The sequence below is a fragment of the Perca fluviatilis genome, chromosome 13 (assembly GCF_010015445.1).
Source record: "Perca fluviatilis chromosome 13, GENO_Pfluv_1.0, whole genome shotgun sequence".
NCBI lineage: Eukaryota > Metazoa > Chordata > Actinopteri > Perciformes > Percidae > Perca > Perca fluviatilis.
In genome coordinates this window covers 33,438,482-33,462,694 of record NC_053124.1, presented here as the reverse complement: position 1 = coordinate 33,462,694, position 24,213 = coordinate 33,438,482, and the positions used below count along the sequence as shown (strand labels likewise).

The window sequence follows — 24,213 nt, the reverse complement described above, 5'->3', positions numbered from 1 at the left end:
ATTATGATGAAAAAGTAGGCTAAATTATGCACTCTAACACTTTTTCCCGTAATTAAAAACAGAACGTGTAGTGTTTAGCTTCAGTAGAAATACAAAACATGTTCTGTTATTTGAAATTGTCTCAGACATAGCTGCTCAGGTGATCGACTTCTGGAAAGAAATCTGTTCTTGAACTCTGTCTTTTGTTCTTAAATTTAAAGTTTTTTACGCTTGTTTTCACAGCTTTTTTCAACCACTTTTTTAACGATTTTCGGCCCTTTTTTCAGCAAGTTTTTTTTACGACAAAAACTTAGAAAAACGACAGTAGAAAGAAGGAAGGAAGGAAGGAAGGAAGGCAACACTAGGTCGACAAAAGTGACAACAAATTCTAAAAGTGAAAGAAGACAGTAGAAGGAAGGAATGAAGGAAGGAAGGCAAGAATAGCTTGAAAAAAGTGACAAAAACATGCAAAGGAAGAAAAACTTCTTAAAAAGTGACAACCTTCAAAAACGGTGAAGAAAACTTCGAAAAAAAGCGACAAACTTGTAGAAAATAAAAGACAGTAGAAGGAAGGAAGGAAGGAAGGCAAGAATAGATCCAAAGAAGAAGACAAAAACATCACATTTTTAAAGTAACAATCATACCTCATCCCAGAGAAAGCTATAGTAGATAGATGTAGATTTCTTTAAATGCAAACCAAAAAATAAAATACATTCATATAGATAGACATGTCCCAAAAGTTGGTACCTTATACATGAATACATAAAGAGAGAAAACATTATACAGTATTAAACACAACAAGAGACCTCACAAGAAATGCAAAGGCCTGCTGTCATGAACCTATATGTTCAAAAAGCTACGAAAAGTGAAGTGTTCACTAACAATAAAATGTATAGAGAAAAAGAAAAAGGCAACTTCAAGTACAAAAAGACATGACAGCCTCAAAAGATGCACGCAGCATCAGTGCATACACATATAAATGGACACAAGAGCCTAACATCTGGCGGATGAAAACCAGACTTTAGGCTAAATCTGGCATAAGCTATTTACAGAAATGTGTATTAATATGCATTGTCCCTGTCAAATAAAACAAAGGTGTAAATGATAAAAAAGGGGCTTATTCTGGCCTGATTTGACAACATTCACATGTTGAAAGAAACATTGAACAGGAACTTGTAAAGTGCTTTTTTTTCCCTCCACCTTGGCCTTGTGTAACCCACCATTAAACTTGAGGTGGAAAATGTCATTCATGTTAGATTACGGTGGAGCCACCTGTCCAGAACTAAAGACAGGCATATTAAAAGGAGCCCTGGGGAGTCATACAGTATGCGCTACGCAGCCCGAGGTCACAGAAATACACATTTTGCCCCCCTCGGCCTGCTCTCGAAACACATTTTTCTGCTGCCTCGCCTCCCGTTAACGAGCTAAAAGGAATGAATAGCTGCAGGGCTGCTGGATGGTGAATGAAGCGGGAAACACCCATCAGCCCGCTGCAAGTCTCAACTGAGACATCAGCAGCGTCAAGCTGCACAGGGACCGGAAGTAAGTAAGGCTGTTCTGTCTTCAAATTAAAAGATAGAATGTCATCTTGTGTTTCTGTTCTGTATATTTAACCCTTTTTGTGCATGAGGTGATAGCCTATTGATGATCTTCATTCCTGATACTTGATTAAATGAACTTTTGAGACAAATGATTATGTGAGCATCTGTATTTGGGCTTATGTTGTGTGTTGTCTAATGTATTGGGTTTATTTTCAGTACGAATGTTGTGTTCAGTTTATCGCATGAAGGCTGGGTCATGACCGAAAGAACGAGATCCAGGGTACAAGCGGCCGAGATGGGTTTCCTCTGGGGTGTGGCTGGGGTCTCCCCCTAAGCCTACTACACACTGAGCCGATAATCGGCCGTGGGACAGTCTGGTGAGGTTGGTGACTCGATTCTGTCTGCCTTCATTTTGGCCGATTTTACATGTATAATTGGCGGGGCGGGTGCTGCCGGCAGTCGAACTCAAATGACCCATCTGATTGGTGGAGAGCTAACCAGGAAACTTTGTTGAGCTGAAATGAAGACAGATTCAGCAACTGCACGGCCTATTTCTCTCTTAAAATGTTTTCAGAAACGCGTTTTTGGTGAACTGTTTTAGTCCAATATTGTATTCTGAACGAGCCGCCACGACAGTCTGGCTTTGAATTTCCGGAGAAACCAGACCCCACGTGACGCATTCGTCCAATCAGCTGCCGGTTTTCATTTTTGGGCGACAATACAGATTAGCGCCGCCTGATGCTATGGAGACGTATTACGTCTCGTCACTTCGGTGTGTTCCGAGGCACTTTTTTGACCAACTCGGGGAGACTGATCAGTCCAACTGTCTTTTCTGCGGAGGGTCGGCCGTCTGGTTGGTGTGTCTGGGCCTTTACAGATAGGGTGAGAAGCTCAGTCATCCGCGAGGAGCTCGGAGTAGAGCTGCTGCTCCTTATTTGCGTCGAAAGGAGCCAGTTGAGGCGGTTCGGGCATCTGGTAAGGATGCCCCCTGGGCCCCTCCCTACGGGTGTGCTACAAACACGTCCAGCTGGGAGGAGGCCTCGGGGAAGACCCAGGACTAGGTGGAGGGATTATATCTCCAACCTGGCCTGGGAACGCCTCAGGATCCCCCAGTCGGAGCTGGTTAACGTGGCTTGGGAAAGAGAAGTTTGGGGTCCCCTGCTGGAACTGCTGCACCCACGACCAGACCCCTGGATAAGCGGACAAAGATGGATGGATGGATGGATGGATGGATGGATGGATGGATGGATGGATGGATGGACGGACGGACGGATGGATGGATGGATGGATGGATGGATGGATGGATGGACGGATGGATGGATGTTGTGTTCACACGTTTATGTTTTGTGGTACCTTTGATGTTTTTATGTTTTTGTTCTTTTGATGTACTGAGAGTAGTTAATGTAATGGATGTATGTATTCCCGCTTATGTAATATTCTTATGAGATAATAGAGGCCCCCAGGGAGAGTATAGCTTCTGTTTAAGACAGAAGCTAATGGGGATCTTAATACACAAACAAATAAACTTTATAATGTTTTGGTTGGTGATGAAGATAAGATATTGAAGACAACTTGTACGGAAAATGTAAAAAATCCATTCAGGCTTCTTTTTGCACTGTTTCCATATGTATTTTATATGTTTCTTATGTCATTTGAGACGAATTTCTGTCACTTATACATAAAGTTTTATTTTATTTCATATTACTTTAGCCTATTATGCAAATTCGCACATGCGCGTTGATGTATAGTAAGACTGGGCATGCGCGATTCGAAGCCGTCGATAAACTTGATTTAAACCGAAAAAACGGTAAATGTGGAGTAACGTTAGCCTTGTCAAACTTCGGAAAATGTAAATATTTTTAGATAGTGAACAGAGACGCCTTTTTTTCGTTCAACCTTGAAGACATGTTGGACGACCAGACGCTGTTTTTGATAGCTAAGATGCTAGAGTTAGCTAGAAACTCTTGAGTTTAGCTAACGTTATTCATACTAGCAGAACATTAGCTCGGCTAACCTAACTATGCTAACTGTTCCCCAGCTATTAGCTAACATATTTTAGTGGTGAAGTGTAGCTACATGTTTAAATTAGCTGTAGAGTGTCAGCTTTGTGAAGTTAGGACTATCAGAAGGTGACTGAAAATGGCATCGTGTCAACTGGACAGGTGGACAAATAATCGGACAACTCCGGTGAGGAAAATCGTTTTACGTTAATTATTCAATTTCCAATTCTCCCTATCAACACTTGACGTTAGTTAAATTTTAACTGTCGCTGTTTTTAATTTAAAGTTGGCAGTTGGCAGGGACTATTTCGCTTTTGGTGACATTTGTGTCCCTTTTTTTTCACTCCGTGTTTGACGCTTTATCCGCTATTGTCAACGTCTTTTTGTTGCGAAATTTTTTAGGTATTAACCTCATATTATTAAAAGGTAAATTCCATATACATAAATCAATATTTCAGAAATCCTAACCATGCTTTAAGGTAGGCTATTATTATTTAACTGTAACTCTTTGAGTGAGTCTCTGAAATGCTGTATAGGGTGTTAGGTCTGCAGTAAGCTAGTGTGTATATTTCTATTTTTGTGTATATATTTCTTTCTAATTCTGTATGTATATATAATTTCGCGTGCGTATTTCTTTCTAATTTGTTGTTTTACTATTTAATTCTTGTCTTTTAAATTTAGATTTGTCACTGGGTGAACTGCTGCTAAAAATGTCGTTGTTCATTTTGTACAAAACAATGACAAATAAAATCTTCTGATTTCTAACGTTACGTGAAGACTTCAGCTAAAACTGTGAATGTTTTTAGCAATTATTGTAGAAATGTAATGAGGTGAGAAGTTGCTGTGTCAGTTACTAATGTATGTATTTGTTGGTTTAATATTGGTGTTTAAACGCCTTTTTTAAAAACATCCTGTTTTCTCGGCTTTTATTTTGAAAGTTGCGACCGGTAGTGTGTTGCATCATTGGCTCTGACTTGTCTCCGTGGTCGACAGGGTCCAGGGAGCGGAGAGTTGCTGAACACTGTGGATCAGAGTCGCTTTGACGGGAAGGGGGACTATAGTGAGCTTCCCATCCAGCTTGTCCGGAGCCAGGAAACATATGATCTGAGAAGGTAACAACAACAAAAAACCTGCTCTTTTTATTCACACTCTGCACACAAGTGCAAAAAAAAAACCAAACCCAGCTTTTAGATCCGGGGATGTTTCTCTCTCTCTCTCTCTCTCTCTCTCTCTCACCTCATGTCTTCTCCGTGCAATGGCTGCAACGTGCAGATCTCACCTGTGCTCATTTCAATTAAGGAAAAACTTGCGCAGCTTTTTTTTTTTCTTCTTCTTTTTTTTTACGGCAATCTAAAAGTGAATTGGGGATGATGTATCTTACATGATTTTGTGTCAGAATTGGGTGGCTGTGCGTGATTTTGAGTCTGCGTCAACCGTATTTAAAGCCACTTCTAGTTAGAGTGATTGATCCGGTATAGATGCACAGACACAAGCCGTGATGGAGCTTTAAATCAGGGTCTTAATTTTCCTACATCAATGTAACGCTACCTCCTAATTCCTTTTTTTTTTTTTTTTTTTTTTTCCCAGAATTTTGTTTAATTGCGTAGTGTTGTAGTTCTTTCTGTCGCTAGTCCAAATATAATTCACTGTATTACGACTACAAATGAGACCAAACATGCAGCTTAAATATTGCAGCCAATCTAGAATAGACACCAGTCCTATAATGGCAATGAGGAAATTGTTTCAGACAATGTTTCTGGACTCTGAAATCTGATTTTGATGTCATGATATAGGTCTTTAAATTTAATTCATTGAGGTCTTCAAAAGGTCTTAGAAAGTCTCTAATTTGACTTGATGTAACCTGTAGAAACCCTGTTTATTGATGCAAGTTAGAGGCGTCATGACACAGTATAACAACGGGGCTCCAAATTATATAGAAGCTGATACTCTACAAGTTTATTGCAGGAATTAGACATAACCTAGCCAGGTGTTTTAAATGAATCGTCATGAGCCCACTATAGTAAGTGCCTGAGGAAATATTTCATGGATATTGCAGTGATTTTTCGCTCACTGAGACGGGGCTTCTCTCAGTCTCAACTCACCTATAATAACTCTGTCTTATTTTTTCTTTTTATTACCACCAGCACAGCTTGTCCTAACGCTGCCATGGTGAAAATGCCAAGTAGTAAATGTCGTTCATATCAATAAATTATTGAAAATTGCCTGAAATTAAAATGTGGCTGCCGTACTAGTTAGGAACAAACGGGTGTGTTTCGGAGTCATTACACATCTAATGTGTCTTTTCTGAGCAGCGTTAGATGCAGGTGTTTTTAATGGGCATAAAATTGCCTCCAGTTATAAAAAAAACCCCACATCTGTAGTCCTATCATATCTTCCCAAAACGGAGCACTTTATATGGGCACAGCTGTGTAACTCGTTGCACCTTGAGTCTTCTGCATGGCGTATTAATATGCTTTATGTTTGATGCAGCGAGGAGTATGTGACAGTGATATCTTTTGACTTATTGTGCTCACAGTCTTTACTTTAATGCTTTACATTGATGCACAAATAGTTTGCGTGTAAACATAGTATAAGTATAGCGAGAAATTGTGTCATAATATAGCAGAAGTAGCAGAAGAGACATTTATTTAATGTGTGTGTGTCTCTCTCTGTCTCTCTCTCTCTCTCTCTCTCTGTGTGTGTCTCTCTCTCTCTCTCTGTGTGTCTCTCTCTCTGTGTGTCTCTCTCTGTGTGGTGTGTGTGTGTCTCTCTCTCTCTGTGTGTCTCTCTCTGTGTGGTGTGTGTGTGTGTCTCTCTCTCTCTGTGTGTGTCTCTCTCTCTGTGTGTGTGTCTCTCTCTCTCTCTGTGTGTGTCTCTCTCTGTGTGTGTGTGTGTGTCTCTCTCTGTGTGTGTGTGTGTCTCTCTCTCTGTCTCTCTCTCTGTGTGTGTGTGTGTGTCTCTCTCTGTGTGTGTGTGTGTCTCTCTCTGTGTCTCTCTGTGTGTGTCTCTTTGTGTCTCTTCTCTCTGTGTGTGTGTGTGTGTCTCTCTCTGTGTGTGTGTCTCTCTCTCTGTGTGTCTCTCTCTCTGTGTCTCTCTTTTTTTTTTTTTTTTTTGTGTGTGTTTGTGTGTCTCTCTCTCTCTGTGTGTGTTTGTGTGTCTGCCTCTCTGTGTGTGTGTGTGACTGACTGACTGACTTACACTGTACACCATTGGGATTTGATGGGAGGGGCAGGGTGGTCATAACATCTGTGATCTTAGTGAACATGTCTGTATATCATCAGACTAGAGATGAATGTCTATTCATGTCTCCATTCACCAATTTTTAAAAAACATTTTACAAATCTGTTTCTGAGCACAAAATGTAATTTCCCTTTGGGGAATATTAAAGTACTGTATGTCTTCTTTTTCTTCTTCTTAACTTAACGATACTTTTTTATTTTTTATTTTTTTTAAATATGGTTACAGCAATAAATGTTAGTTTGTTTGTAACTGCACAAAAACGAACAGAACTGATTCAAGTTGACACATCGAAGTGGCTTTTAATATTGCAACATCATCTTCTAGGATAACTTATAAAGTGCCTAATGGACACACTGTTCAGTGTTTCCCCCTAGGCTGACTGCTTTTCAATTGGATCCAAGGGTGTAACTTTGGGTTCAACATTTGGTGGGGGTGTGGGGGGGGGGGGATCTCTACTTTTGAGCAAAATTAAAATTTTGAACACCAAAAGCGTCATTGTCTGCATTCTAGTGAATTTTTCTGCAACAGTTTGTGACTTTTCTGCATCAAGTTGTGGTGAAAATGGACTAGTTGCCACGTTCATGGACTCACCGCTGCAGAATGACTATAGAAGAAACCAATGGATATGTGGTGTTATTTTACAGTTGTATTCTTCACCTCTTCCTCTTTGTCCTCCCTGCTCCTCCTTCCTTACTGCCTTTTGTCTCTCTCTCCTCTCTCATCTCCTCCAACCTTCCTCACAGAGTCTACTTTTTACTCTCTCCTCATCTCCTTCCTGATCCCTCCTACCTCACTTGACTTGCTCTTTCCTTCTACATCCTTTCACGTACCTTTTCTCCTTCCTTCACCTCCTGTCCCCTTCTCTCCTCTCTGACTTTTCCTTGTCTCATCTCCTGTTCCTCCTCAAGCGGGATTCATGCTTTGGCGTAGCCTACGTAATCACAGTTGTCGCGGTCTGCGTCGCCTCAACGTGTAGTCAATTTTTTAGAGATGTGCACGACAAGCTACGGCGTAGGGTTCCGTATCTCCACGTACATACGTACGTACCCATGGCGTCGATTTAACGCCGAAGCATAAATTGCCCGTTACTCACCGCCCTTTTCCTGCCCCCTCCTCTCTCCTTCAGGTGTCTTGTGCCCCCCCTGTCTGCTGCTTCCAGGATGCAGTTCTCAGTCAGACTGAGCGTCTGCGTGCTGGGCTTCGTCCTCGTCTCTCTGTTCCCTCAGCCAGCACGGGGTCAAGGTAAGTACCTCCACTAGCACGCTTTCCGCTCAGGAGCCAACAGGGTCAACTAGGTTTACCACGCAGCTACGCGGGACCAAACGAGGCCAAACGGGGCTTTTAAGAGCCAACAGGGCTAACCATGAGGTTTGCTAATGGTAACCTACAGGGTACGCCAGAGCTTGCCATATAGTGGCTCCATATAGAGCTATAACTGGGCTAGCTGATCCTTCAACAAGGATAACTGGAGTTTTCATTGTGGGCCCATTCAATGCTTTCTGCAGTGTTTTCCCTAGATTTGTGGAAGAATTATATGCACTTATTTGGTGGGGGGGTTTAAGTGTCCTCCCTCAAAAATGTTTTTATTTTTATTTTTTTTCAATAAAATAAATGCAATTTCACATCATTTTGGACCAATATTATCACCATATCTGTGTCTAAAATGTTGGAAAAACTAGAGCAGATAATACATAAAACTCAAAAATAGAAATCATGCAACGCTTATCTGCTTTCAGCATAATGATAAAGATTGCAAGCTCAATGCTGAGCAGGTGAACCTCAGTGAAAATGCAGGTATCGTCCTTTTACACGCAGTGTTTTATTCAGCAGGTTCAATTCTTCACTTTTGTGGCGATTTTGATGTGCAGCTTTGCTCCAAAGACATTTGGCTTTTATTTCAAAGTATTTGTTTTTATTAAGTTGTTGTTTTTATCCTTTTTTTTTTAATGTGCGATTGCCCTCATGTTCCTGTCTCAAAGGGAAAAGCCTTGCTGCCAAAATCATAATGAGGGATCAGGTTTTACTGTCTGCTAGACAAACTTGTGTTGCTGCGACACAGTCTGTCACCTCTGTAATTAATCCACTCTTGTGTGTAACTTATTTATTTGGGGAGATGTTCAAGGGGCACTCTAATGACAGATTTCTGTGTAACTCAAGTTACAGATTTGAAATCTCCACTAGTCCCCAGTTTTATTCTTGAAATGAAAGACATTTGCACTAAACGTGGGTGTATATATATTCCAAAAGTTGCCTAAAGCAGTTTTTTGAGAAATGTCCTTTTTGCTCATATACATCCGTTAACTTCACAGCATTTGTGTGTTTACCTACTGTGCCTCGCTGTCTGTAAGACGAGAGCTCTTCATGTACTCATTCTTTCCCTTTTTTATTGCTGTTACCAATCCATACGCTAATATCGTCTTTCACACTATTTCACTCATTCAGTTTATTCAGCAGTTAACACTAATGGTGTTAACAATCTTATACACTCCTTTTTATCAAGTAGACCTTTTCCCTAGGAATGCAAATTATGATTGATATAATCATGATCTTAAATTAGTTGTGTGTGCTGAGTGCTATTTTCTGTTTTTATAAAATAACTCCTCATGGATCTAAGATAAGGTTTTGAATCTGTTTTCTATCTTGGTTTGGGTGTTACATCTTGTAAAAGAATGTGTGGGGGGGGGTGGAACACACTAGAGAATTTGTTTTTGCTTTGAGCACCGTTAGGTACTTAAGCTGCACCCAAACACATCTAGCATCCGCCAACTTTCAAAAGCATGTTGGCAGGGTCCAACTTGAAACAAGGCTAAACCTGCTCAGCCCTGTGGTGGAGAGCCACACGTCTGCTGACATGGCACTTAACCAAAATGTCAGGACATGGGCTAATGCTGTGACGTCTCGTAATACCAGATTACAGGTTTAAAAGGTCTGCATGCAAACGTTAACCACGAGTCTGCTACCCAGTGACATTGGTGTTCTGTTTTGATTGGAAGAAGGTTTCTTTCAAATTGGTATCTTTTGTTCACTTGTGTAATTGCATAACTAGGGTTCTGAGTCTTTAAGTTGCTTGTTTTGTCTAATCAACCAAATCTAAAGATATTTCTTATCACTTAAGACCACTAAAAATAACAAATCTCCACAATTGAGGCGCTGGTACAAGCAAATATTCTGCAAATTTTACTCAAATGACCTAAACAATTAATTGAACATTGTTTTTTGTTTTTTTCTTTGTGTTCCCCCCAATTGTTTCAGTTCTAAGGGAGAATATGTTTACCTCCCACAAATGGTCGTCAACCATAATTTGCCGATTTCCAACCCTTCTGAAGCCTGTCCTCCAACAGGAGTTTTACCGGCTGATAAACGCAGACCTCCGGTTACTACTGCCGTTCGTCTCCATTAACGGCAGAACATAAAATCTGCAAACTTTCCCTTAAATTACCAGCTAGCAGGTAGCTAGCCATCTTGTAGTCTTGCAATTTGTGACCCTGCAAGATCCCCAGTCTTTACAAATGATGACTTTACCGTTGGATGGTCTTTAGATGTGAGATGGTGTCGGCCAGAAGTACGTCTGTCACAATAAGGACACTTGCGAGGTTTTGTCCAGAGTTTGAACTAAAAAGCAACCACGGCATTCCTCAGACCGGAGGCCATAGTGTGTTAGCCTCGGCTACAGCGGTGACCCGGGATAAGCTGAGGAGTTACGATCAGCTTGGAGAGCTTCCCCTGACAAACCCCTCAGCTCTGTCTGTGGCTCTCTGTTAGTCTTAGAGGAGTCAGTGGGGGTGAGAAGTTTCTCAGCCAAACTGCAACTAAAATAGAACATGAAAAGCTGATAAAATAGACTTCATGCTGATCTATGAATACAAACCTTTGCCAACAGAGAGCAGAGATGTATATAATGTGCCTATTGTTCGACTAATATTTGTAGCTCTAGACATAAAGTTCTAAAACATACAGCGCGTGCTGTGTAGCTGATGTACTGAATTGTGATTCATCGATGTTGTAATTCTCTGTTTACCAAATTGGAGAGAGTGCTATTGGCGACGACAACCTGGTTCTTGGAGACGCTTGGAGTTTGCGAACTAAAAGTGACTTTCAGTTGAGAAAACTTTCCATCATCCTTTCAGAAGCCTTCTACTCGCAAACTAGAGTTTTACAGTTTTCACTCTCTTCACCTAATAATGACCCAAAGATTCTTCTATTCCACTCACTAATGATTTAAAATGACCCAAAACTTTGCACGTGTGACTTGCTGCACAACTCCCAGTGGGTGTGACGGGACACCTCTCCGACACCTCGGCAGCAGGCGGCACTCAGCAGTTTGCACACGATTCTCCATGAAAAATGGATAAGAATTAAGTTCTCATCTCTACAGGCGAGGCCTTTTGTCTCTCCAGGCTGTTTGCTCAGCATGCGATACTTGTCTCTGCGTGAGAATACAATCTTAGAGAGAAGATCCATGGCTTTCTGTGAATGTGTGTGTGATTGTGTGTGTGTGTGTATATGTGTGTGTGTGTGTGTATATGCTGCTGCAAAGGAACCGGCAGGTTTTCTTAAGAGGCGTCAGGAAAACAGCACCAAAGCCACATGGATTTTTTTACGCGCATGCACCCGAAAACAGTTGCCTCCAGTGGTGGATAAACATGCATAATTCATGCACACACGTGGATGCACTCACACAGGTACACACAATACACACATTTCAACCACACTACGGAACTGAGAGGTGCAAAAAAAAATCTGCTTCTCAAATCATTTGGGGATTCGAGCAGCTCTCTCCCGACGAGAGAATGTCCTTTTGTTTCCGAGACAGCGAGCTAAACCCTGAGCCGAAAATCCATGCAAGCCCTCGTTCTCATCCCCAGGTTGGTGAGATAATTGGTACAGTATTCCTTATGTGTGTTTTGTGTATAAATAATATTTGCCTGCTGTTGAATGCGCCGGCTTCACATTCCCTCCATTTGAAATCAGGATTATCCTTTCCTGTGCTGAACTCAAGTTTCTTTGCATACCTACACGAGTAGTTTTCTGCAGATAATGATGTGCATAAAGGGAGGTTCACCCGAAAAACGCTGCAGAGGCGTTTTTGGTTCATCAGCTCGACTAAATCCTGTATTGTTTTGGAAAGCTGCAGGGAGTGAAGTGGCTATTGTCGGTTCAGAAAAGCTAAAGATAGCGAGCCACTTTCTCTTCGAATTTGTGTTGTTTGCAACAAAGCCGTCTCTACCTCGGGCGACACATTTTAAAACGACGTTAATCCGATAAGGTTAGGGATGTAACGATACACTGAAGTCACGATACGATTCTCAGATATACGATGTTCTCAGGATTGTTTTAACAGAATTAACTGCAGACAAATGTTCCCTTTTATTTTCTATAAACTGTGCAAAGCAACAGATGTGTCCTCTTAGCAAGCATGCAACTGAAATTGTATTTTATCCTAAATAACACAAATTAAAGGTGCAGTAGGTAAGACTATAAAACTATAACTTTGTCATATTTGCTGAAACTGACCCTATGTTCCAGTAGAACTACAAAAATCCACCGCTCCCTGTTCAGATGCACCAATCAGGGCCAGGGGGGCGTGTCTAACTGCGTGTTAATCACTGCTCATGCACACGCATTCATTCTCCCTTGTGGGGGGAGGAGCTTAAAGACAGTTTTGGGCTTTAGCGGAAAGGGGGGGAGGGGCTGAGAAATTTGTCGGTGTTAAAAATGTTTGGCTAAGTCCTGGATCTTCGCAATCCTACCTACAGCACCTTTAAACAACATTGATAATTAGATGTTTAAAACAAATCCCACGTCATGATGACTAAATAAATAGAAACAGTTTTCTTCAGATAATTGGACGAAGAAGATGTAGTGACGTTTGAAGTCAATCTCAAATTAAATATCTCGAAAGGTTGTAATCTTTTAACATTTGTATCCATTTTTAAGCGATTTACGATGCAGCGTTACATCCCTAGTTCATTCATTCATTCATTCATTCAACCTTTATTTATACTCAAGATCATTGAGGGGGGACCCTCATTTACGACATCGAGTCAAATAACAAAGACAAAAACCGAACACCGTAAGAAAAATATACTAAATATATGTATATTTAGTTAATGTCTAAAGATTATAGCATTTTGTTACCGTGTGTCATATGGAGAGACAACATGTATGCATTTTGTCCCAAGAAAACAGACACACGACAAAACAAATTCCTTCCAAAAGATGCATTTTCCAAAGTCAACATGTTTTTCTCAATCTGTTGTTCTTTTTTGGGTGAACCATCCCTTTAAGCCCTTCTTGTTTATTGTGCACCGGAGCTTGAGAGCTCCAGCAGGCGTCAATCACAGTGTAGGTATTTAAAGAAGTCGGCGGCAGCAGATGGCTCACCTCCATAATGAGTACACAAACACAGCAACGAGTTTGTGTGTTTCATATTTTATTTTCCAGCCCATGGCTTTTTTTGTTCTCCCTTTTTTTTTTTTCTTTTCTTTCCATAGTTAACCAAAGATTTGGGGGAATGTGTTGCCTCTAGATACACGATTTATTATCTGGTATTTGGCTCTGCCGGTGTGAAAATGATGGGGTGTTGTGGTTACGGTTGTGACCATGGAAATGTGGTTTTTGGCATTGCGGTGCTTTTTACAATGGCCTTATTCCAGTGTTTTAACTTGCGTCTTAATGTGAAAACACAACCTGTTCTCGCTCCCAACTCGTCAGTGGCTCTCAGCGTCGCATACCGACCCCCAAAAAAAATCAACCTTTTGCGTCTGTATGGAACTAGTCTGGCGTTGTCAGACCTTCCTCCACAGCGCTGCGGAGGAGGGTCTGGCTAGTCCACAACATCCGGGATGTGAGAAAAACATGCTCTGGTTTATTGGCATTTCTTTAAACCAATCACAATCGTCTTGGGCGGCGCTAAGCGATGGACGGAGCCACGGTGCCGCTGCAAAACAGCCTCGGGAAGGAACTTGTTTTGGTGGAACATGTGTACGTTCAAAGGCTGTTTTAGTCGTGCGGCAGAAAACTCCGATTGGACAGATAGTCTAGCTAGCTGTCTGGATTTACCCTGCAGAGATCTGAGGAGCAGTTAACCACAGTCCTCACAAATCAGCCGGAGGTTAGAACGCCAACACAAAGGAAGCGGAAGGTGACCGACATCCAGCCGAAAAGGACATCCGGTGGAATTTCGGCCGGCACCGGAGCAATCCCGGAAATGAAACGTCGTCGATATAGACTGGCATGGAACGCCCCGGGCAGAGCGGCAGCTCGACCGCGGCGCTGTAAGATGACGTAGTAATCGGAGAGACAACGGTGGCGAGTAGTATGAAAGACTGAACATCCACAGTAGACCGTTCATGTCCCGTTCTTGTCCCATGTGTCACTGAAAACGTACGTTTTGTAACGCCACCCACCATCTTTTCCTTAACCTAACTGTACCGTTCTTGCGTTGCATGTCTGTTGAGAGTCAGACTGATCTCATGAAATGACGATTGTATGACACGCCAATTCGTGTGGCGTGAATTCACACGCAATCGCAAGGTAATGTGAGTCAATGGAGGCCAAACGGCATTGATATATATACGCTAAAAAGCGACTATGCGTCTTGATAACGCGCGAATAATGGCTTACGAATTGGCGTGTTATCAAGACTCATAGTCTAGACCGGGGATCGCGTCCCGTGTGTGACCTTTCCTAAACTCAACAGTCGCTCTCTTCTTTTACTAAAGCCAACCCCCCGGTTCTTCTTTTCCTAAACTCAACCACAGCTTTCTTCTTGCGATAACGCGCCACGTGTATGTGTACGCCCGCTGTATACGGCGTAGACGTACACGCGGATAGCTCAAAATGCGCACCGATAACACGCCACTTGGCTTAAGAAAGTTGGCGTGTATATTTCCGCGAAGTCATGATGCCATGTTGCAAGAGTCCCGCCCAATAGCGTCCCAAATATGACGCTAAAGGAGACCTTTCCGCGTCGATAACAAACGCCAAAAGGCACCTGGCCGAGCGTCGCTTCCTGACGGGGAAAACAAGTTCCACCAACACGGTGTTGTTGCTTTTTCCGAAGTGGGTTTAAACACGGGTCGCGGCCATTGTAAAGTATCCGAGTACTGTACCGCTCGGGGGGGTCTAGTCACTCGGTGTTGTACATCTAAACTCTCCTGCGGAGGACAGGAGAGGAATAGTAAACAGATGCTATTCCACTGTCCTTTTTTTCCTCCCCCTTTGGTGCACTTTGTTATTTTTCTCCTTGCAGTTAAAAGGAAGTCACATTCACTCCTTTTTCTCATCCTCTTCTTACCCCCCCCTCCGCCCCCCCCTCCGACAATTTCAAAGCACAGAGGTGCAAAAAGAAAATGAGATCAGGACAGAGGAGGTATCAGATAGAAAAGGAGAAGATGGAGGGACAGATGAGGAGATGGAGAGCGTAAGCTTGAGAAAATGAATATAAGAGAAGGATACAGAGAGGAAAGTAGGGAAGGGGAGGGGGTAGGCCTCAAGGCGGCTGACGTTGCCAACAACTAATCAGGATGAGAGGCCGGGGCGTCGCTTTGATGCCGCCAGTAAGTGGAACACAGAGGAAGACCTGTCGTGTCCCCGCCGAGGCGAACACAATGCGGGGCCCGTCAATAGATGAGGAAGATGAGGAGGATGAGTGCGAGGAGGAGAATGGGACTTTGCTTTTTAATGTGACATCTGTGCAAGCTAATCTCTGTGATGTGTATCCTCCCGCTTGGATGAGATACAATTTATCCTTCCTTATTGTTTTCCTTTCCTAACTGTTTAAAAGAAGAAGAGAACAAACATGGCAGGTGGAGCGACAGCCTCTACGCCGCCATAACTCTGGAGGGAGTTCAATCTAACGTGACTCAGTCCCAGCTTTTGTGTTTTGCGCTTTAGCGGACGAACAACCGCGCCGAGGCAAAACAGACGGAGAGCAGATTCGGTAAAAAAAAAAAAAAAACTCCCGAGCAGGGATGCTGTTTGGATATTTAGCAGCAGCAGTTTGACACAACAAAAACAAATCTACAGACATACAGCGCTCAGCATAAGTGAATACACCCATGCTAAAGTTGAGGTAGCCTAATCCTATCCTGGATCCATGAAATAACTGGCCTTTCAAAATAATAATCTGCCTCCCTCTATTGGAATTTAACATAGGAGTGTACTGACTTATGCCTCCCTGTATTTTAGGGAAGAACATTTTATTTACGATACATTATTCATTCACAAAGAAAATTGCTGTCCTTATTGGATTTTTCCTATTTTTTTTAAATTAAGGCATTAAGATCAATTTCCAAAAGATGCTTTTTTTTATTTTTATTTTTTTTATTCCTCTTTTTAGTCAACTTTAGCATGGTTGTGTTCACTTATGCTCAGCACTGGATAGATAGATAGATAGATAGATAGATAGATAGATAGATAGATAGGAAATTATAACCAAAGAAGTTTCTGTAAAATTGCTCTTTTCATTATTAACGGTTGACTGAAGAAAATTGAACTCCATCCATTGTTATGGATGTATTCCACTAATACGCACTTATGGCGGCATTTTTTTTCTAATCAGGAGATAAAGATATTTGTGGTATGGACGCTGCATGACAGGGATCTTTTATTCATTCATTCATCATTTCAATATTTACAGTGACTACGTTTACATGCACATATTATTCCATACTTTTTGCCCTTACTCCGAAAAAAAGAAAATATTCCTCTAAGCCAGTGGTTCTCAAGCTTTTTTCAACAATATTCCCCCTTTCAACAGTGTTTTTAAGCCATGTACCCCTAACCAGGCGCAAATCATTTTTGGTAGAAAAAAGAAGTCTATATAAAGAGAAACAATACAGCGATGTCAGAGGTAGATTTACTAAACTAAGAAATTCCAAAAAGCGACAAACTTCGAAAAGTGCCAAAAACGTTGAAAAAAGCAGAAAGAAAACTTTGAAAAAAGAGACAAAAACTTCAAAGAAAAAAAGACAGTAGAAAAAGAGCGGAAAGAATAGGTCAAAACAAACGGCAAAACATTCAAAAAAGGTGACAAACTTCAGAAACTAGCGACAAAAACTTTGAAAAAAGCGACAAACTTGGAGAAAACGAAGACAGTAGAAGTAACTACGGCCTTGGAACTGAAAAATGTAAACGTACCCCCTGCAGTCCTCCAGAGTACCCCTAGGGGTACACGTACCCCCAATTGAGAAACGCTGCTCTAAGCTGTTTACATGGCTAATGAAATTGAATATTCCGCTAATATTCCCGTGCAAAACAGAAGTTTCCCAGCGGTGGTGAACGCAGCATCCCTCTTTCATTCCTTCAACCAGCTTCTTGGAAAAAGTCGGCTCGTATCCAAAAAGCTGTTGATATCCACGTCTTTGATAATGTTTAAAACAGGGGTCTTCAACGTTTTTTTTAGGCCAAGGACCCCTTAGCTGAAAGAGAGATGAAGCATGGAGCCCCTTACAAAATTAGAAACGCAACACTTTTGTTTTTTGCCCCCATTTTTCATGAGCTGAACTCAAAGATCTAAGACTTTTTCTATGTACACAAAAGACCTATTTCTCTCAAATATTATCCACAAATCTGTCTAAATCTGTGTTAGTGAGCACTTCTCCTTTGCCGAGAAAATCCATCCACCTCACAGGTGTGGCGTATCAAGATGCTGATTAGACAGCAGGATTATTGCACAGGTGTGCCTTCGGCTGGACACATAGACATGTACATAGAAAAAGTTTTAGATCTTTGAGTTCAGCTCATGAAAAATGGAGGCAAAAATAAAAGTGTTGTGTTTATAATTTTGTTCAGTGTACATATATTGTATAAAATGTAGTTGCATATTAAACTGGAGCTACAATAACATGTAGGGCTGCCTAAAACCTTTACACATACCATTTCTTTGGTGCATACAAGACTAAGCTTTTAAAGCTTTTAACATAAAAACAACGCTTGTACATTCATTACACATGTTTTAATGTTAAAATGTGGCACAGTAAATCCTTAAGCTTAACTGTATCTGTGGATGGCTACCTAGGCTGTCATCATCCATGTTGTGTGCATTTATTCATTTTAATGTATATTTCAGACATATTTAAAAGAAACAATTTAAACCAGCGGTGTCAAACTCAACTTGAATTACATCCAGGGTCAGACGTGTATAGTTTATTGACATGCTTTTATTTAATCTTCATGATGTTGTCAAATTTGACCCGTTTTCAAATTGTTTTGTTTTTTATATCAGAAAATATGGGACATCGATAAAGCGCCGGAAATGTAAAAAAAAAAAAAAACACGACACAACTAAAAAAGCAACCACAAAAAAACGTCAAAAGATGCGTGAAAAAATAAGCACCCAAAACATTGACAAAGTGACACAAACATTGGGGAAAAAAAGCGATTTAAAATGTTGAAAAAACTAACCAATACAATGAGGAAAAAAAAACCCTAAAATGTAAAATACAAAACTTTGAATAAAGTGACTGAAACATTGAGATAGGGACAACAAAAGTGTTTTTTTCATGGTTGACGGGAAGACAACACAAGGGTTAAGTAAAAAAAGTAAAATATATTTGACTGTATTATTGCATGTCTCATATAGTCTTCTCACATAAAACTTGTCTGCATAAAGCGCTAAAAAAAGTCAGCAAAAAAGTTCCTCAGCCATCCCAGACTTTAGCATCTCGAGATTACATTACAAGAGTAGGCTACCCGATTTACAGCCACCTGTTTCACAGGCCTGGATATGCAAAGTCACGGTCTCAAAGTCGCTAAATCTGCCAAATTCTGCTTTTGAGTTTTGCGTAAGTGCAGTTTTGAAAAACATTTTCACGTCTAATTTGGTGTAGCGCACAACAAGGCGGGCCCAAATTTAACGTGAACCCAAATTGATACGCGGGCCGGATCAAAATCAGTGAGGGGCCCCCTACAGGTTGGAAGTGGTATTGTCTTTTACTGTACATTACATTATGCAAGTTTTGCCAGATCGGATTGCGGATCTGTAGTTCGAATGAACTGGACAATGTAATGTAATGGACAATTCTGCTTCCAACCAGTAGGGGGACCGAAGTGGGAAAAGTTACATATAAAGCATCGAATAATAATTTGGGGGCCCCCCTGCAGCCACTCTGAGGACCCCATAGAGGTCCCAGACCCCCTGTAGAAGATCTCTGGTTTCAAAGATAACTGTTTCTCCTCTATAATAGCAATGCACAGAGCGTGCCGTAAACGGTTACAAACTGCAGGAAAAACTGATAGAGACACAGATTCTGAATGCGCTGGATACATGTCCAAAGAATGCTTCTAAAACCAGAGTAACACCGGCACATCCCACGTCTTAGTCGGAAAATGCTTTATTCGTAAAAAGGCCTTACTCGGAATATCCAAACGGAAAATGTTGTTCACATGACCCGTATCAAATTCGGAATAATGGGGGAATATGTGTGCATGTAAACGTACTCCCTATGTCTCAAGTTGATAGTTAGTTAGTTAGTTAGTTAGTTAGTTAGTTAGTTAGTTAGTTAGTTATTGTGTAAGGTTGCTTATTTTGTGTCTTCTCTGTTCAGTTTCAACGCCACGGAGATTTCGTGCCAAAGTCCTGAGCCCCACCAAGCTGCACGTGTCGTGGAAAGAGCCGAAAGGACAGTTTGAAAGCTACAAAGTCATTTACACCACACGGCCAGGTAAGATCCAGAAGAGGTCTTAAAAAAAAAAAAATAAAACACTTGAGTCTAAATTTCAGGAAAAAATAAATCAATATTATTATTATTATTATTTTTTATATTATTTATTATAACGCTTTTTAAAACTTTTTTTTTCAAGTTTGACTTTTCCCCCTGAAGTTTTATAGTTTTTTTTTTTTTTTTTTTTTTAAGTTTTATTTATTTATTTTACTTTTGGATGTTTTTCTTCCACTTTTTAGAATTTCTTTTTTCTTAAGTTTGACATTTTTTTTTCAATTTCAATTTTTGTTCATTGTTTTTTTAAATTTTTTATTTTTTTGTTGTTGCATTTTGAACATTCACAAACGTCTCTCTGCAGAAACCTTCTAGTTTGAACTTGATTTGTCCGGGTAAGCTGACAAGGAATTTACCTGTACAGTCGTGCCTGCTGTTTCCCGCTTTCACACCTGGAAGCTCAGCAGTACAACCTCTGTGATGGATCGGTTGTCTAGTGCCTTGCTCAAGGGCTCCTCGGCAGAAATCATTAACCCTCCTGTTGTCCTCGTTGACCCGTTTTCAAAAGTTTATATGTAAAAAAGAAAAAGAAAAAAAAAAGTGGGTTTCTTTCAACCAAATTGCCCAAAAATAACATGGATGGTTCCATTCACTTCACACGCTGTGATTATCCATCAACATACGTTCCTTGGATCTTAACTATTAGTCAAAATAATTCAGAATTTCTGGGGGTTTTAACTAAACATTTTTTGTATAATTTCATTTAAATAAGAATTATTTATGACCATGCATTCCAGAAATTTGAATTAAGTTGGCTAAGCAGATGTAATGCAGAATTGGGTTTTAAAAAAAAATATTGTAGCAAAACGGACCATAACAAGTGCACCACAAGGGGTTAAAGAAGAGCCTCTATCAGTAAAGTTGCATAGGACATGTATGAATGTATTAAAAAAGCTAAAAAAAAAAAAGAAAAGTGTGCAATGTGTTTTAAAAATAAAAAACATCTGCGCGGTCTTAGTGTAAATTTTTTTTTTAAACTGGTCTTAATTTTCCTACGTCTATGTAACGCTACCTCTAATGCTCTTTTAAAAAGAGGACTACTAGCCAGTCAGAAGCAGAGTATGAGGGCGTGTCCTGACAGTAGCTAGGTAAGGACTACTAGCCAGTCAGAAGCAGAGTATGAGGGCGAGCCCTGACAGTACCTAGGTAAGGACTACTAGCCAGTCAGAAGCAGAGTATGAGGGCGTGCCCTGACAGTACCTAGGTAAGGACTACTAGCCAGTCAGAAGCAGAGTATGAGGGTGTGCCCTGACAGTACCTAGGTAAGTACTACTAGCCAGTCAGAAGCAGAGTATGAGGGCATGCCCTGACAGTACCTAGGTAAGGACTACTAGCCAGTCAGAAGCAGAGTATGAGGGCGTGCCCTGACAGTACCTAGGTAAGGACTACTAGCCAGTCAGAAGCAGAGTATGAGGGCGTGCCCTGACAGTACCTAGGTAAGGACTACTAGCCAGTCAGAAGCAGAGTATGAGGGCTGCCCTGACAGTACCTACGTAAAGGACTACTAGCCAGTCAGAAGCGCAGTATGAGCTGCCACGACAGTACCTAGGTTAAGAACTACTAGCCAGTCAGAAGCAGAGTATGAGGCGTGCCCTGACAGTACCTAGGTAAGGACTACTAGCCAGTCAGAAGCAGAGTATGAGGGCGTGCCCTGACAGTACCTAGGTAAGGACTACTAGCCAGTCAGAAGCAGAGTATGAGGGTGTGCCCTGACAGTATCTAGGTAAGGACTACTAGCCAGTCAGAAGCAGAGTATGAGGGCGTGCCACGCTAGTAGCTAGGCGAGCATTATAACGTGTGTTACAAAGTGACCTTGTTTGTCTCTGAAGTAAAGGCTGGACTACAATAGAGCTGTTTGGAGCAGTTGGTGAACAGTGGTTTCTGTTGGAGATGGTAAGTCCCTTTGGGGGGGACTTTGGGCTTTTTCACTTTGTGAACCTATAACGTGTACAAAAAAGATATATAACGCAATAAATGAAAGGGGAAAAGCCAAAAAGCATAATATGAGCACATTAAGAAAGAGAAAAAACGGCTGTGTGGTTAGTGCAGGTTGTCCAAATATGTAGAGGGATGTGCAAAAAGTTCAAAAAGTAAAGTTTAAAAAAGGATATACATTGTGTTCAATATATACCCAAATGTATAGATTTTAAAGCTCTAATTGCAATACAGCAATACTATGAAACCGTGATATTTTTGCTAAAGGTTATCCACCGTCAGAATCTCATACAGGTCGATGCCTAATTTGGTGTAAAATGCCGAACAGATTGCTGGTTAATACAGTTTCTGTGCGTTCACAAATCATCTTGACTACATGGCGTTTGTATTTCACCGCTGGGACAAGAATTCTAGCTATGCACAAAGGAGCACAGTAGTTGAAGCTCTTCCCCCGAGGGCGAACAAATCAGCCTTTTTTTTTTTTTATGTGGGTTTCACCTGCATGCTGGTTCATAATTCACTCTGCGGAGAAAGAGACGCGTAACCACACATGGCAGCTGATATAACTGATACCGGGGCTGTTCACATGCCCACTGTGGGAACCTGTGGTTGACCACAGCGCACACTTTTGGGATTTATTAATGAAGTTTGGGGAAGAAACTTTGCCAGTTGCACGTTGGTGTAGCGAGGCTCAGAGTGTCAGTGTGCAGATCAGAATCAGCTTTATTGGCCAGGTTTGCGTAAACAAACGAGGAATTTGGCTCCGGTTAATCTTTGCTCTCAACGCTCACTTAACATATAAACAAACAGAAAGGACAGCAAGAAATATAAGAAATACTGTTAAGTATACAGTATAACAATACAATAGAATTTACAATTTTACAAAAAATATACTATAACAATTAAAAGAGGGAAGGAATAGTGCAATAATAGTATAGTCTGAGATTTAAGTTTTCAATATAAATATAGTGCAAGGCAGTTCAGTGCAATGGTAATATATGAATAACAATATTGTAATTGTAAGATCTGCTTGGCTCTACAGTGTTGTAATTGGGATTAGAAGTTTTTTTTTTTCTAAAGCCCACTTCGGACCAAATATTCGCAACGAGACGAAAGCATTTTAGAACGTCTCTGGGAAAAGTTTGCTGTTCAAGTCTCCAGAGGCTGTTTTTTTTTAAATTTTTTTTTTTAACGTAAGAGACGTCTACCGTTTCAACAGCCAATCGAGAAGTCAGCTGGTCGAGTCTCCAGAGGCTGGTTTTAGAACGTAAGAGACGTCTCCTGTTTCAACAGCCAATGGAGAAGTCAGCTTGTAAAGTCAGCTACAACCGATGGAAATAAAATGATTCTTAATCCATTTTATTTTTATATTACAAACAACTGGTCGAAATTTAGACGTTAGCGTTTTAGATGGAGCCTCAACGACCACCCGAAAGCACGGTAACGTTATATGGTCGAGCGAGATAGAGTGACTGAAGAGAGAGACCACCCTTTCCTTTCAGCAGTTTGGTGTATTTTAGCAGAATACCGGAAGTACACTTTAATGTCGGTCTATCGCGATATTTAACAACGTGATCGCATATTTTCCTCACATCGGGCAGCCTTCGGTTGGGAGTAGATGATTGGAAGAGAGAATCAGTGATGATATGAGACTAAATATTAGAACCATCTCTCAGTATAAACCACTACAGTTAAACAGCACCACAGAGTACAGCCTCTGAAATGAGCATAGAGTAAAATCTCTCCAAAACAGTTTCAACAAATATTGACCACTATAACCTTCACGAAGGTAAGAGTTATGAGGGGCTAGAATGCATGCTTCTCTCCCAGGTGTACGTAATAAACTGTAAACTGACACCACGACTCCTTGTCGGCTTTGCACCATCGCTGTCAATCTCCCAAACGGCACAGAAGGTTACAGAACTTCACGGAGTTCATAGAAACTGGTTTATGATTGGCTGCTCCTCTCTTCATCTGTATTCTCCACGACATGGACATTATGTTTATTGCTTTTACACCCTGAAATAGATATGTCATAGATAGACATTGATTAACTGTAATCAGAGTTATAACATAGGATATGTACAGGTCATAAGCTGCTTTGTGATTATAATCATACGGGGTATTACTCAGTTTGAAAACGGGCCAAGGTTTTTATTGCAGCAAGTAAAAAAAAAAACAGTGCACTGCAGATGTTTTTACTTTTTATGGATGTGATCTCTATCCGTAAGCCTTCATTGTGTGTCATATTGTAATTATAGTTCAAATAATTTGACCGCAAGTCGCATGAACGACGTGGCTGCACAATATGAGGAAAATATCCAATTGCGTTTTATTTTTTTATTTATTTTTTGACTGATATTGCGGTTTGATTCACGGTATTGGAGGGAAAGCTCATTTTAGTATAATTATTCTCATTTTCATTGAAAAATATAAATTGGGGCGCCTGGTTAGCTCACTTTGTCCTTGTCACAGCTGGCGGGTTCGGACCCATTTGCTGCATGTCCTCCCTCCTCCCCCCTCTCTCTCTCCCACTTTCCGGCCTGAATCTGTACTCTAAATAAAGGCAATAAAAGCCCCCCAAAAAACAAAACAAGAATTTTTGTGAGGATCTGAACTAACTTAAGATTTCTTTTCTTTAGTCTATAGGATTTTGTAGGCTGGGATGTCTCTGCAGCAGCACAATACTTAATTTAAGGCTGCACAATATATAATTTTCATTTCAACTGGCGCAATAAACATTGCGAAAGGCTGCAACGTAACGCGAAAGGCTGCAACGTAACGCGAAAGGCTGCA

At 40.9% G+C, this 24,213-nt stretch overlaps 1 protein-coding gene across 1 annotated transcript in view; it reads left to right on the top strand.

Annotated features, from left to right (window-relative positions):
* Positions 1-3,280: 3,280 nt before the first annotated feature.
* LOC120570939 (collagen alpha-1(XIV) chain-like) overlaps positions 3,281-24,213 on the top strand; it is a 333,908-nt gene continuing 312,975 nt past the window's right edge. Inside the window, 4 exon segments of the mRNA XM_039819635.1 lie at positions 3,281-3,707; positions 4,514-4,632; positions 7,887-8,002; positions 19,312-19,428. Coding sequence (XP_039675569.1) covers positions 3,660-3,707; positions 4,514-4,632; positions 7,887-8,002; positions 19,312-19,428 — 400 coding nt within the window. The 5' untranslated portion in view covers positions 3,281-3,659.